Source organism: Ostrea edulis, chromosome 7 (assembly GCF_947568905.1).
Source record: "Ostrea edulis chromosome 7, xbOstEdul1.1, whole genome shotgun sequence".
Taxonomy (NCBI): domain Eukaryota; kingdom Metazoa; phylum Mollusca; class Bivalvia; order Ostreida; family Ostreidae; genus Ostrea; species Ostrea edulis.
This window is the reverse complement of record NC_079170.1, coordinates 86,343,350-86,356,740: the sequence shown is the minus strand read 5'-3', so window position 1 is coordinate 86,356,740 and position 13,391 is coordinate 86,343,350. Positions and strand designations below refer to the sequence as shown.

Here is a 13,391-nt window from a genome sequence, read left to right as displayed (position 1 = left end):
ACTAATTTACGAAACATCAACTCCCAACTCTCTCTGCTAATTTGAGATACACGCTAAAGACCCGAAATACGTAAAACTTTAAAGTAGGAGAAATGGGTAAAACTGATCCACATGAAATAAAATATCCACATCTGCATCGTACTTAGAGATTGTGTTGAAGATCGATGTCAACGTCAATGTAACAACTCCACTTTATGACAAGCGGGATTACTTCAGATTCTCAATCGTATGTTTTCCACATTTATGTAGCAATATATCATTATCACCGACATATGGTGTTTGTTTCTGAACTGATTCTATACGCACGAGCATGTTCTGCGCATGTTCAGTTTTCAAACCGAGATAGGTTACTGACAATTACGTTGATGTTACATGGGTTTCAGCAGTCTCGTTTGAAGTCAGCATTTCGCAAATTTTGTGGTTGTTATTGTGATCTAGTTTATGAATATAACCTCTCATTGGACACGGATTGCGGTAGTTCAGTGAGTGGCATATAATTCCCTTAGTACCGGGGTGGATCGTTGGTACGTTAAAGAACCATCATTGCTACGGCCACAAGTCTAAATTTGTGGTATATAACTTATGTTACGGGGTTGCAAACCGGTTCTAAACCACACAAACCATCCGTGACAGGTTATGAGTTTATTGAAGAAATAAATCTATTTCTGACATGTAAATAGCAGCTCTGAAACATAATAAACAATTATAAGCATACACAATCACACACCACATAAAATATACAAATACTAGGGAAATAATTTCAATACAATGAACACAAAATTATTCGTCCATTATTTTGTGTAAAGTTTAAGAAAAATTATAAAATAACATTTAAATCTCAAAAGGAGGCTCTTTACCCATAATGCATTTAAATATAATAAATCTTATCATTTATGACATTTATGCAAACTAAATGGTAAAGTACACATCGAACACACACAAAAGAAATTATATGACAAATACAAGTTAGACATCACAGAAATACATACAAAACAATGATCTTACCAGATATATGGTACCAGAGCCAAAATATCAAAAATAGGAAGATAACTGATTTTCAAGGAACCTCAAGTCAGAAAAAAGATGTCAAAAGATATGCAAAGAAAACCACCCTTCAACACTCTGCTAGTGAATACAACTGACTATCTAAAAATCCAACAGAACTCACAAAACCCATGACATATAACCTTTGACACTAAGCTTAGCCAACCAAAATGAATTAAATAGACCATGAACAACAACTGCATGCATGGTTTAATCATAAGGAAAGCCATTAAGGTCATAATTACATTACTACATATCTAAATAGAGAAATATGGAAGACCATTATATAATCCAATAAAAGTTTATGTTTTGCAACTTACATATTTTATTTACACTAAAAATAAAATAAATTATTGATATTAATTCACCCTACTACACTTACAGCTGGTGACGTCTCAATATGAGTAACACATTCTCGACGGAACGTAAATGTTTAAACAAAAAACTTGTCGTTAGGTCGAATGCTGTCTGACGTAATACATACCAATTGTTAAACCGTCCTTTACCTACTAATTTTCATTACGGATTACTCCGTTTACCTGATCAAGATATAGGGCTCTCGGCAGGTATGACCGGTCGACAGGGTATATTTACTCCTCTTATGCACCTGATCCCACCTCTGATGTGTCCAGGCTTGGATTTATTAAAAATCTCAAACTTAAGTTTGAGTTTTCTGTTACTTGAACAGTCAAAATTTGAGTAAATTCTCAGACTTAAGTCCAAGTTTCGACTTAAGTTTCTTTCGAGAAATCCAGGCCAGGGTTCAGTGTTTGTCCAACTCTTGATATTGTATTCTTCTTAGGATTTATGAGATCGTTGTCTTTATTTGTTCATTCTGTCCTCGTTGATTCTGAGAATAATATTATTACGACATTTCCCATCCATTCGTATGAAAAAGTTTTTAAAAAACTAATATAATAAACAATGGTCTGACTTATAAATTCCATATAAAGAATGTCAAATCGAGAACAGGGCATACACAGACTCCATGGAAATCCAGAGGTGACATCCAGTGTCTTGGGGGAGGTGGGGGGGGGGGGGGGGTAAACCGTGTTGAAATTTTAACCAATAAACTGTAGCTAAGCTAAATATGACCTGAATACCAAGGATTGTCTATAAAGATATGTATTTGATTTTTATTTTGTAAATATTTTACTGGATGAACACACTCAATACGTTTTTCTGCAACTGCAAGTGAAAATAACGAACAGTGATCAATCTCATAATTTTGATAAAGAATCTAAAATCATGAGAAGATTAAGCAGAGATTTGTGGTCCCCTGGACATGCCAGAGGTGGGATTAGATGCCTAGGAGGAGTATACATCCCCAGATGACTGCTCATGCCCGCCGTGGACCCTATATTTTAATCAGGTAAGGGAAATAATCCGTATTCAAAATCAGTATGTGTATGTAAAGAACGGTCTAACAAGTGGTATGAAACCCGTTAGACAACATTTGGTACCATAAATGTTGCGTGGTATACACAGGTATTTCTAAATATCATCGAAGACTATACATATATATACTTTGAAAATTGGTGATGTGGACAAAGAAAAACATGCAATAATTGTATCCTTCAAAGATTTATTGTCTTCTACAGACAAGGTTTTCAGTTAACACGTCCACATCAAACATGTTCACAAACGAAGAAATTCTTCTTCCCACAGCTGTTGTCATTCCATTTGCCATTACCCACCCATTCAACACAGTGCTCTTTCTTGGAAGCATTGTTTGGTTCACCCTTATTCCAGTTGGTATACTTAATCTTTCTGGCATTGGAGAGTTTCAGAAACTTGTTCTCCTTCAAAATATCCGAAGCGCCCATCCAGACTCCATCATGCATGCCTATGATATAAACAATGAGCGTTGCGTGAAGTATAACAATACGAATATAATTCTAAGAATAATGTTATTCGTTTTTAATATATGTTGGGAGTTTCGAACTCATTCATTCCCGATATATTTACTCATTTCAAGGGGAAAGTGGCTCACAAAATAACAATTCTTTGACATAAAATTTAAGAATTTTCGTAATTGTAAGATACTCTAACTTAAAGAGGAGAAATACTAATTTAAGTACATCTGTAAAAACGAGAGATCGGCTTCGAACGCTAAGCGTCAGTCACGTATTTTTCATCAAAAGTCCAGGACTATCAAGGAAAGTTAAAGTTTAAGTTAAATCATTACTAATATAAAGTGAAAGACATTTGAGAAATTCTACACTGACTTTTAAACGATAATATGATAAATTAAAAAATAATCGTCTTTTCGGTTACATACATGAATTTTCTCTCTTGTACAAACTCTTTCGAGATACGTAATTAGAGGTTTAAAACATGTGTCCTGGGCTTAAAATATATCTAGTTATCTAGTTTAGTTTGAATGATATCTCTTACACTATTAAAAAGAGATATCTCTTTGACTTTGAGGGATACCTATTTAAGATGAGGAGACATCTCTTTCACTTTAAGAGATATCTTTATAAGATTTTAAATGAAAGATATCTCTTAAAACAGAAAAATATATCTCTTTTCGAAGACAGAAGTAGAAAGTAAAAAAGATACAGGCATTTTCGGCTTTCAATGCACACACATGTATGAGTGAAAAATGCAAGCATCTTATTCTTATACAATGCATACAATTTGTATACAAATCTACTAGATCTACTATTCAACACGGTAGAGACAACCACTTCTATATGTTCAGCCATTTTGGTCATTTTGATTATGTGCACTTATTACGTCATACAAAAGGCGAAGGTCATAGACGGGAGTTACCATTGTAGTCAATTTATCAGGGTCATGTATTTAACTTTAATTTATTATAATTTAATTCTTATTGTATCCTTGTCTCTGATTGGTCAGATTCCAATTCAGGAACGCAAGTTATTTTTGTATAACCTGATTTGGTATGGGTACACACCCCCTTGACAACCAGATGTCGGAACTATTTTTTTTTCTCTGTCTAAATTTACATCACAGCACTGTTTTCAGCCTTCTATGGAATAGAAAGTCAACGTGCACAATAAGATACTTCGGTTTGATACACATGTTGTTTTCTCGTTGTCAATATTAGTATCTAGGCCTATACCTGTACGCGAATCACTTTTGTAAAACATCTTTCTCTGTATGTATGGTCGAATAATACTATTAATAGATTAAAACAAAGATATTATATTCGAATTAATGATTTGCCAAGTAACCATTACCCTGTTCATTTTGAAATACATTTCTCACTGGGGAAAAGGAGGGGGTGCGTTGTTTCATTCCTTGATCCGTCTTTCAACAAAGCAAACAAAAATTCATACGTCACATTTTATCACATGACGTCAGACAAATTGACATGTGGATCGCTATTTGTTACTTGCTTACATATTTTCTTGTGTCGGATTTACTATTAGCGACAACATTGCATACAAGAATAAGTTTTCGTGTAGTAGAAGTTTTCACAGAGCTAAAACCGCAAATTATTGCATTTTTTAATTTTGAAGATTTATTTTGGGTAGGCCTAAACAATGCAACTTCCTGTATTTTATGAATCTGTCGTAAATGAGCGACTTTAAAGTCGATCTCTATCTCTTAAGGGCAGCGAAATACGCATTACATGGATAGTCTACACATATTTTCTATCATGATAAACTTGACATTCGATTCAATATTTTGATAAATGGCTATGCTCCGTAGAACTAAGATTAAAGATGGCTACCTTTGGCTTCGCAGCTAGACGCTTCGTGTCGCTGTTGCTAAGTAAATCATTGAGCGGCTTGGTTGACTTGTATTTTGCCGAGTTTATGTACATTTTGATAAACGAAGGTTAGCATCTTTGTGCAAGGTGAAGATAACGAACAGTGATCAATCTCATAACTCCTACAAACAATACAAAATAGATAGTTGGGCAAACACGGACCCCTGGACAAACCAGAGGTGGGATCAGGTACCTCGGAGGAGTAAGCATCCCCTGTTGACCGGTCACACCCGCCGTGAGCCCCATATTGTCTCTTACATTAAATTATAAGGAATGACTTTAAATCTGGGGCAAGTCATACGAGTATAACCTGGTTTGGGTCAGTTTACGCTTTTTTATAATCCGCTCCGCGGATTATAAAGCGTAAACTGACCCAAACCAGGTTATACTTGTATAACTTGCCCCAGAATTAAAGTCATTCCTTAAATATCTCTAAAAGTGAAAGTGATATATCTCAAAGTTAAAGAGATATCTCTAAAAGTTAAAGTGATATCTCTCAAAGTTAAATGGATATCTCTCAAACTTAAAGTGATATCTCTCAAAGATAAAGGGATATCTCTAAAAGTTAAAGTAATATCTCTCAAAGTTAAAGGGATATCTCTAAAAGTTAAACTGATATCTCTCAAAGTTGAATGGATATATCTCGAAGTTAAAGGGATATACATTGTATCTCGAAGTTAAAGGGGTATCTCTCAAAGTTGAATGGATATACATTGTATCTCGAAGTTAAAGGGGTATCTCTCAAAGTTGAATGGATATACATTGTATCTCGAAGTTAAAGGGGTATCTCTCAAAGTTGAATGGATATACATTGTATCTCGAAGTTAAAGGGGTATCTCTCAAAGTTGAATGGATATACATTGTATCTCGAAGTTAAAGGGGTATCTCTCAAAGTTGAATGGATATACATTGTATCTCGAAGTTAAAGGGGTATCTCTCAAAGTTGAATGGATATATCTCGAAGTTAAAGGGGTATCTCTTTTGCGAGTAAGTAGTAAAACGGCTTGTCATAAAAGTGCGTTCTCAAGCGGACAGCATATAGAGTTAACACAACAGTATCAGATGATGTTATTTTTTGGATTCATTTTGGGAGAGTGTGTTTAAATCGGGGAATTCTACACGAAAATAAACAAATTAATGCTTTATGAGCTTTGTTGTTCCTGAATTACTTCACAGTTCAGTGTACATTACATGTAACATAAACATTCCAATATTTCCATGCGAATACTGCGCGACTATTACACGAAACATTGCCAAAAACTGTTAAACATAATAAAATATTTTACACAAAATTATTGCACAAAAAGTGCATGATTTTCGCATCGTGCGAATAATTTTTTTTTTATGATATTGGTATGTCCGATTTTTCATATGATTATTGCTTGATATTTACGGAAGCCCATTAGTGCAAACCAAAACTAAATAAAAAACGAAATTATTAGATAAAAAACGAAATTATTAGATAAAAAACGAAATTATTATAAAAACGAAATTTATTATATAAAAAACGAAATTATTATATAAAAAACGAAAATATCAAATAAAAAACCAAAACTAAATAAAAAACGAAATTATTATATAAGAAACGAAATTATTATATAAAAAACGAAATTATGAAATAAAAAATGAAAATATTAAATAAAAAACCAAAAGTAAATAAAAACGAAATTATATAAAAAACGAAATTATTATATAAAATACGAAATTATTAAATAAGAAAAGGAACGAACTGTACTGATGTGAACTGATACATGTAAGTCATTAATTCTACATGACACGGCAAAGTATTCAGAACTTGGCATAAACGAAGGCCATCTGGCACCAGTTTTAGCAGCCACACTGGTACACACCGTATCACACCACCGAAACTTAATTAGTGTAAAATCAAGCGATTGTTGAGGTACCTGACTGATGGAAGCATATATTTTCTTACTTATACACGGTCAGCTAGCCTATGATATCACACCACTCTACACAAACGTGCAATTTGAGGAATTAATGACTGCAGTAGAAACATACTACAGTAAATCGGACACATCTGTCTATGCAATAAATACATTATTCACTGGAGATCTGAGCCTTCTCTTCAGATTTTGGGAAATAATACTTTTAAATTTAATTCAAAAGTTTATAAACAGATATTTGGATGTGTTATAAGGGTCTAAATGCTCCCCATCTGTATGCGATATCCGACTACATCAGATAACCAAGGATTTCCAGGTAAACATCGCATAACTTACCAAGTGCGATATAATGACGATGGCTTTATTTTATTATGTTCATGGTGAAGAAAAAGAAATCCAGCCATGATTTATTCGCTATAGCAAATTCTGCTCATCAACTGCTTAAATTCACGTGTGAAATATCTGTAAATAAAATTTCTTGGGCAGTACGGTGTATAAAGGAAAGTGATTTGAGGCAACTCGCATTCTAGATTTGAAAACGTACATCAAACCTACAAATTGGAATGAAAAAGTGCACATAATCCTTCAGTTTATACGGGTTTTATAAAAGGTGAAACTATTTGCCATATTTACTGGTTTTTTATTTAGTTTTGGTTTGCACTAATGGGCTTCCGTAGATATTTGCACGATGTTTGAAAAAAGAAACATGCATGAAAATGATGCATGAGACAAAGCCTACCTCTTAATTTAATCTGAAGTTCCAGCCATTTCTCTTCGCGGTAGCCCCCAACTTCAGCGAGACGGCCACTTCCTACCGCATCAGCACACTTGCTCTGTTTTAAATTAATATTAATATATTTCTATATTATACGCAACACACATGACATACCCTCACATAATTAATGACAGACACTATCATAATTTATCACAGACACTATCATAATTTATCACAGACACTATCATAATTTCTTACAGACACAGGCTCGTGTCATGTTTTTGTATACATATAGATTGCTTTATAGAAAATATAATGTTTTAAACAAAATGAAATGTGATAAACACTAGAAACTATTGCCATGTTAACTTGTAATTTGAAAAAAAAAATCAGCTCACTGGTATATTTAACCTATGTAAACACATACATGACACGAGTCTTGTTCACATTACAGACAACCGTGAGCTCTGTATCTCTTTTGTAACTGACATTCAAAGTTTTACTGGCTATTAGGAATACTTTAGTTAAGCATGTATTATAAACGTTAAAAATGAAAAAAAAAATTAAATCTGGAAATTTTCAGCTTAAATCGTGTACATGCCCCTTTAAAACGGAGGTATCGTGTCGCGGCATGCGTTAGTACGTTAGAAAAAAACCTCCCTGTTACGGTCCTGAGCACCAAGCATAGGTCTAAATTCGTGGTACTTCACCAACAGTCGTCGACGTCCCATTATGAGTGAAAAATACTCGAAGGGACGTAAAACAAAAGAAGAAGAAAATCATAGCAGTCAGAAATATAAAGATAATACACTCTGAAACAAAAGGTGATTTGATATTCTTGATTGTCGTTTATTTCCTGCCAAATAACTATCAGGAATTTCAGACAAAATTTTCTTCCAACAAATTGCACACATGTCTTCAAAGTTTACAAAAATCTTGGATGACTACGAAGTGTAACTTGTGAAAGTTTTTTATGTCGAAGAAATAATGTCAAATAGCCGGATCTCTGAGCAATTTGGAGTTTTGTCCATTGTGAATGGACGGTGTCATAAACTCGAGTGATTAAAGTTAAACGATTTCTTTCGCCTTCGGTCGGGAAGGGGAGGGGGCTGTCTTGTTCACTGAAAGGTTATATACAATTATACAATTACAATTTGGGATTACAGCTCCATTATTAAATGTTTCGCGAGTGTATCATTTCAGAAATGGCTGTTTTTACATTCTTTTTAAAAATCATTTTTTATCGAAAATTGATTTATTTAATGCATCATCCGGATGAAAATAAATATGAAGTTTTGAATAAAAAAAATGTTTATCTCATTTGTTACTTTATTCTATAAAACTTTCATAGACGATTTAAATAAATACCACTAATAATGGTTCAATAGCATCTCCATGTGCCATTTATACAGTAGTAAGTCTTATCTTATTTTGATGGTTTTGTGTATACTTACAATTGCGTCTTTTAGATTTACTTTCTCTTTAGAAAATAAATAACAGTGGCGACCATACAAGTTCCATCCTCTGGGACAAACTGTAGAAATACAAAATAAAATACTGCATTTATCGTGTTGTAAGTTTGATTTCATCAAACAGTAATAAAATTGAATTAAAAGTTCACGACATTGACGCCATTTTGAAATTTCAAAGAACCTCTAACGACCACAGCGAATTGATCATACCAAACTCTGTCATCATGACATCGGCTGTCATACCGGCATGTTATTGTGATCGATTGCCGAATGCAACAAGAACGAATTAACGTTCTTAACCAAATAAAGAGGAAACATATCCTTTTTAAAAAAGCAAAATACGTCTTTTCCCTGGGTAGCCTTGCTTAACCAAAGATGAATTATGATACCTATGGGACTTCAATACTAAACCCTAACCCTAACCATGTCTAAGTACATACCCTTGCACAGTGAAACCGCGAATGGCTCATTAAATCAGTTATGGTTCATTAGATGGTACAATCCTACTTGGATAACTGTGGTAATTCTAGAGCTAATACATGCAACGAAGCTCCGACCTCGCGGGAAGAGCACTTTTATTAGATCAAAACCAATCGGTCGCAAGACCGTCCGTTTTGGTGACTCTGGATAACTTGGAGCGGATCGCACGGGCTTGTCCCGGCGACGTGTCTTTCAAATGTCTGCCCTATCAACTGTCGATGGTACGTGCTATGCCTCCATGGTTGTAACGGGTAACGGGTAACGGGGAATCAGGGTTCGATTCCGAAGAGGGAGCATGAGAAACGGCTACCACATCCAAGGAAGGCAGCAGGCGCGCACATTACCCACTCCTGGCACGGGGAGGTAGTGACGAAAAATAACAATACGGAACTCCTTCGAGACTCTAATTTTTTCAAAGTAAAAGTTTCGGCCACCCGAAGCAACTCAGTCAAGAGCACCAAGGGTTTACAACCGAGAGGTTGTTTTAACCCACGATAACCATGTCAGAAGTATGTTTTAAATATTCTATCATTGGATTGACACTGTAAATCATTTCATTACATGTATATATAGGAAAATGTGCACTTATTCTAAACTTAAGGAGCACTTTGGTTTTGAGAACTATCTTAATAAAATTAAAAATTTTGATATTGGAAGATCTATTTGTACGTTACAGATATCAGCTCATAAATCAATGATTGAAGTTGGTAGGTATTCTGGTATTACTAGGAATGAACGAATCTGTAACAAATGCAACTCCGGTTCATTAGGTGATGAGATTCATTTTTGATTAAATGTGAAAAGTTTGTTGATGAAAGAAAATCTTTTTGTGGTACTATAGAAAAAACGGTTAATTTTTTTTTTTACTAAACTCAATGATGAACAAAAATTCATTTACATATTATGGTCTGAAGAGCCATCTACTCTGAATATAACTGGAAAATTTATTTTGAACAATATATGACACTGTATTTGCATGTAACTATGTGTTATGCAATCACTTCTTTCTTTACTTGTATATGTATACGTACAGTATTTGTATATATTTTCATGCTGCCCCTTGAGGGCCCTTGATTGGAGAAATAGAATATGTTCTATGTATATTTGATTGGTTAATTCAGAGCTTTATGATTGGCCGAGATAAAGAAAAAAAATGAAATAGTATGATCACCTTCACGTGCCTTCACGATATCATTTTCCCCAAAAATTGGACCAAAAATGCTGCCCCTTGAGGGCCCTTGATTAGAAAAATAGAATATGTTCTATGTATATATGATTGGTTAATTCAGAGCTTTATGATTGGCCGAGATAAAGAAAACTAAAAAAAATATGAAATGGTATGTTCACCTTCACGTACCTTCAAAATAACATTTCCCCAAAAAAATGGACCAAAAATGAATGGCTAATTGACAACTTGATAAGATTGTTTGTCATTGTTGGTCGTCCAATGCAAATTCGCGTCTCTATGCACTTTCGACTAAGCCTTGTACTCTTTACACGTGAAAAAATGGATGACCAGTTATCGCTTGATAATCTCTAGTGGCTGGTTTCAAGATTGCAAACCATTCAAACATATAAACAGTCTAGTTGTAAACAGATATAGTTCAGTAGATAATAGTAGCCGGTTTCGATAGTTGAATTAGTATGTTATGATTCCAAAGGCAAACTTACAACTCAACGTCATGACAAACGGGATGACTTCAGCTTCTCCGTTGTCAACTTCCCATACTTATGTAGCAATATTCCATTATCACCTGCATATGGTGTTTGTATCTCTCAACTGCTTCGATACGCAAGAGCATGTTCCGCGTATGATCAGTTTTCAAATTGAGAAAGGCTGCTGACGAAAAGGTTGACGTTACAGGGGTTTCAAAAGTCTCGTTAAAAGTCAGCATTTCGCAAATTCTATGTTCGTTATAATGATCTAATTTACAAATACAACCAGTCTTTAGATACTGCCCCCCTCCCCTCCCAACATGAACAATTACAAAAGAAAAATAAAAGATAGATCGATTGGGAAATCAACAAAATTCTAATCGATAATGAAGTATCAGAAGAAAAGCTCTAAAAGTAAACTTGAATGATATCAATTTGACAAATTGCAGCTAAATTCACAACAATGTGTACGTGTGTGGATATTGCGATGTTTAACAGAATATGACATACCATGTAATTTTTATACCCCTTTTCTGATCACTAGGGGTGTGGTTTTGAATTGGAATCTACTGTGCATGGGGATGATGATATCTGACAGCATGACGTGCTGTGGTTCTTGAGGTTTTCAAAGAGTTTCACCAAGATGTCTAAATGTAAAAATTAAAACGGAAATTGTGACCCGGCCATTGTTCCAGTCACCACGATGTGAACAATAACAAATTTAGTCTGCATTATGTCAGGAAGCTTTTACAGGTGAAAATGTTTCTTTATATTCCCCCACCCCAACCACATTTTCTGCAATATATTTTCTTAGAAATCGGCATGACACTTGACAATATTCACCAAATTATCTCCCCTTGAAAGCTAAATTGGTCCCTGGCCATAGATACCATGTCATCATCTCCCCCTGCTTAACTCTTGACCATATTCACCAAATTATCTCCTCTTAGAAGAGGGATTGGTTCTTGACCATGTTGCACCAAACTGTCAACCATTGGAAGGGGGACAGCCATCGATTTCAACATATTTGAATTTCATTCACACAGATAGATAGATAGATATAGCGGGATGGGGTGGGTGCGTGTGGTATGTACCTCTATTTCCCCTGACCCATGAAAACCCTTGAGAAGTCTGAGCGATTACCAGCATCATAAACAAAGCAGCGATAGACATCTTTCTGATCTCGATCTGCAATGGAAAGCGTAAGTTGAGAATGTAGTAAGAATTATATTCTAACTTAGACTTACAAATACAGGCTGTAACACTCGCATGTTTATGCGAGGTGAATTGGTTTGCATGATCCAAAGCAGACACGTGTACACATTATGAACGCGTATACCTACATCAGGTATGTATTGTCTGTGCTGTTTGTCGTTTTCATTTCTCGATGAAGTCACTGTGACGCACACGTGACCGTTCAACTTCTATAAGTCTATAATTAAGCAAAGTTTATTTTTAACAGTTTGTTTGTTTTTATTTATTTATTTATTTATCTCGGGGGGTGTACAAAATATAGTACAAGAAATATATATATATTACTTTTGGTTATTTGTACCATAGGTATATGAGAACATACTTACTTCCCTTGATACGAAACAGACATTTATTACCTACACTTACTTTTTGTCATCTAACTAGGTTTTTTTCTCATAGATGTAGGTGTTTATTCCAAGTTGAAAGGTTTTAACAATATTTTATTATGCATAACATAAAAAGTCTTCGGCAGCAGGCAGAGCCTATGTAAACCTTCTCCTTCCAGGTACAAGATAAAGTCCACATAATGATGTACAATGAGAAAATACACTAGACATGTATATGATTATTTATGTTACATCAGGAACATTTTATTTGGAGCTCCAAGTGACTTTATAATAATCAAGTTCTATTAATCTGTATATGATATCAATAAATATAACAGAACTAATGCACATAATTATTCAAAATTTGTTCTTCAATTATTTTGAATTAAAGATATCGTTCATTCAGTTCATGTGCGCCACTATTGAAGCACGCATTAAAACAGTCCTTCCTCTATGCAATATTAAATGTATTTAATTGTGATGTCCCTCCCTGGCGCGGGATTTCATCTAGTGTATAGTAAAGTTATCGTAGCTTCTTCATAATTCATTGTCAAAGATTGGTAAGCAAAGTAATAATACTAGGCTAGGGTGCTCTGATGAATACCAAAACATCATCCCATGTAATTCAAATTAAAATCCTATATATTCTTGAAATTCGCGTGGCCCTCAACCCTCAATTAGTGTGACAAGAGTACTTACCTTTGCAAATGACTTTGTAGATTTGTACAAAATGACATTTTCTCGCCCCCTTTTATATACAAATGATTTTTTTTTTTTTTAAGTCACATAATATGA

At 34.4% G+C, this 13,391-nt stretch overlaps 1 protein-coding gene across 1 annotated transcript; it reads right to left on the bottom strand.

Moving 5' to 3' along the window:
* Positions 1-2,612: 2,612 nt before the first annotated feature.
* LOC130047541 (CD209 antigen-like protein B) lies at positions 2,613-13,336 on the bottom strand. Its single transcript, XM_056142847.1, has 5 exons — positions 13,296-13,336; positions 12,111-12,204; positions 8,863-8,942; positions 7,433-7,526; positions 2,613-2,890 (listed from the first exon to the last, which is right to left on the bottom strand). Exons 2-5 carry the CDS (start codon positions 12,187-12,189, stop codon positions 2,673-2,675), a joined length of 471 nt encoding a protein of 156 aa, XP_055998822.1. The 5' UTR covers positions 12,190-12,204; positions 13,296-13,336; the 3' UTR covers positions 2,613-2,672.
* Positions 13,337-13,391: the final 55 nt, after the last annotated feature.

What these genes read in the sequence shown, in the direction of transcription:
- LOC130047541 (XM_056142847.1), bottom strand. Translation starts at nt 12,189, where the DNA reads ATGTCTATCGCTGCTTTGTTTATGATGCTGGTAATCGCTCAGACTTCT. An exon ending in ATGGGTCAGGGGAAATAGAG is followed by an intron (nt 8,943 to 12,110) that starts GTACATACCACA and finishes GTATTTCTACAG; the next exon opens with TTTGTCCCAGAGGATGGAAC. An exon ending in TAAATCTAAAAGACGCAATT is followed by an intron (nt 7,527 to 8,862) that starts GTAAGTATACAC and finishes AATTTAAAACAG; the next exon opens with AGCAAGTGTGCTGATGCGGT.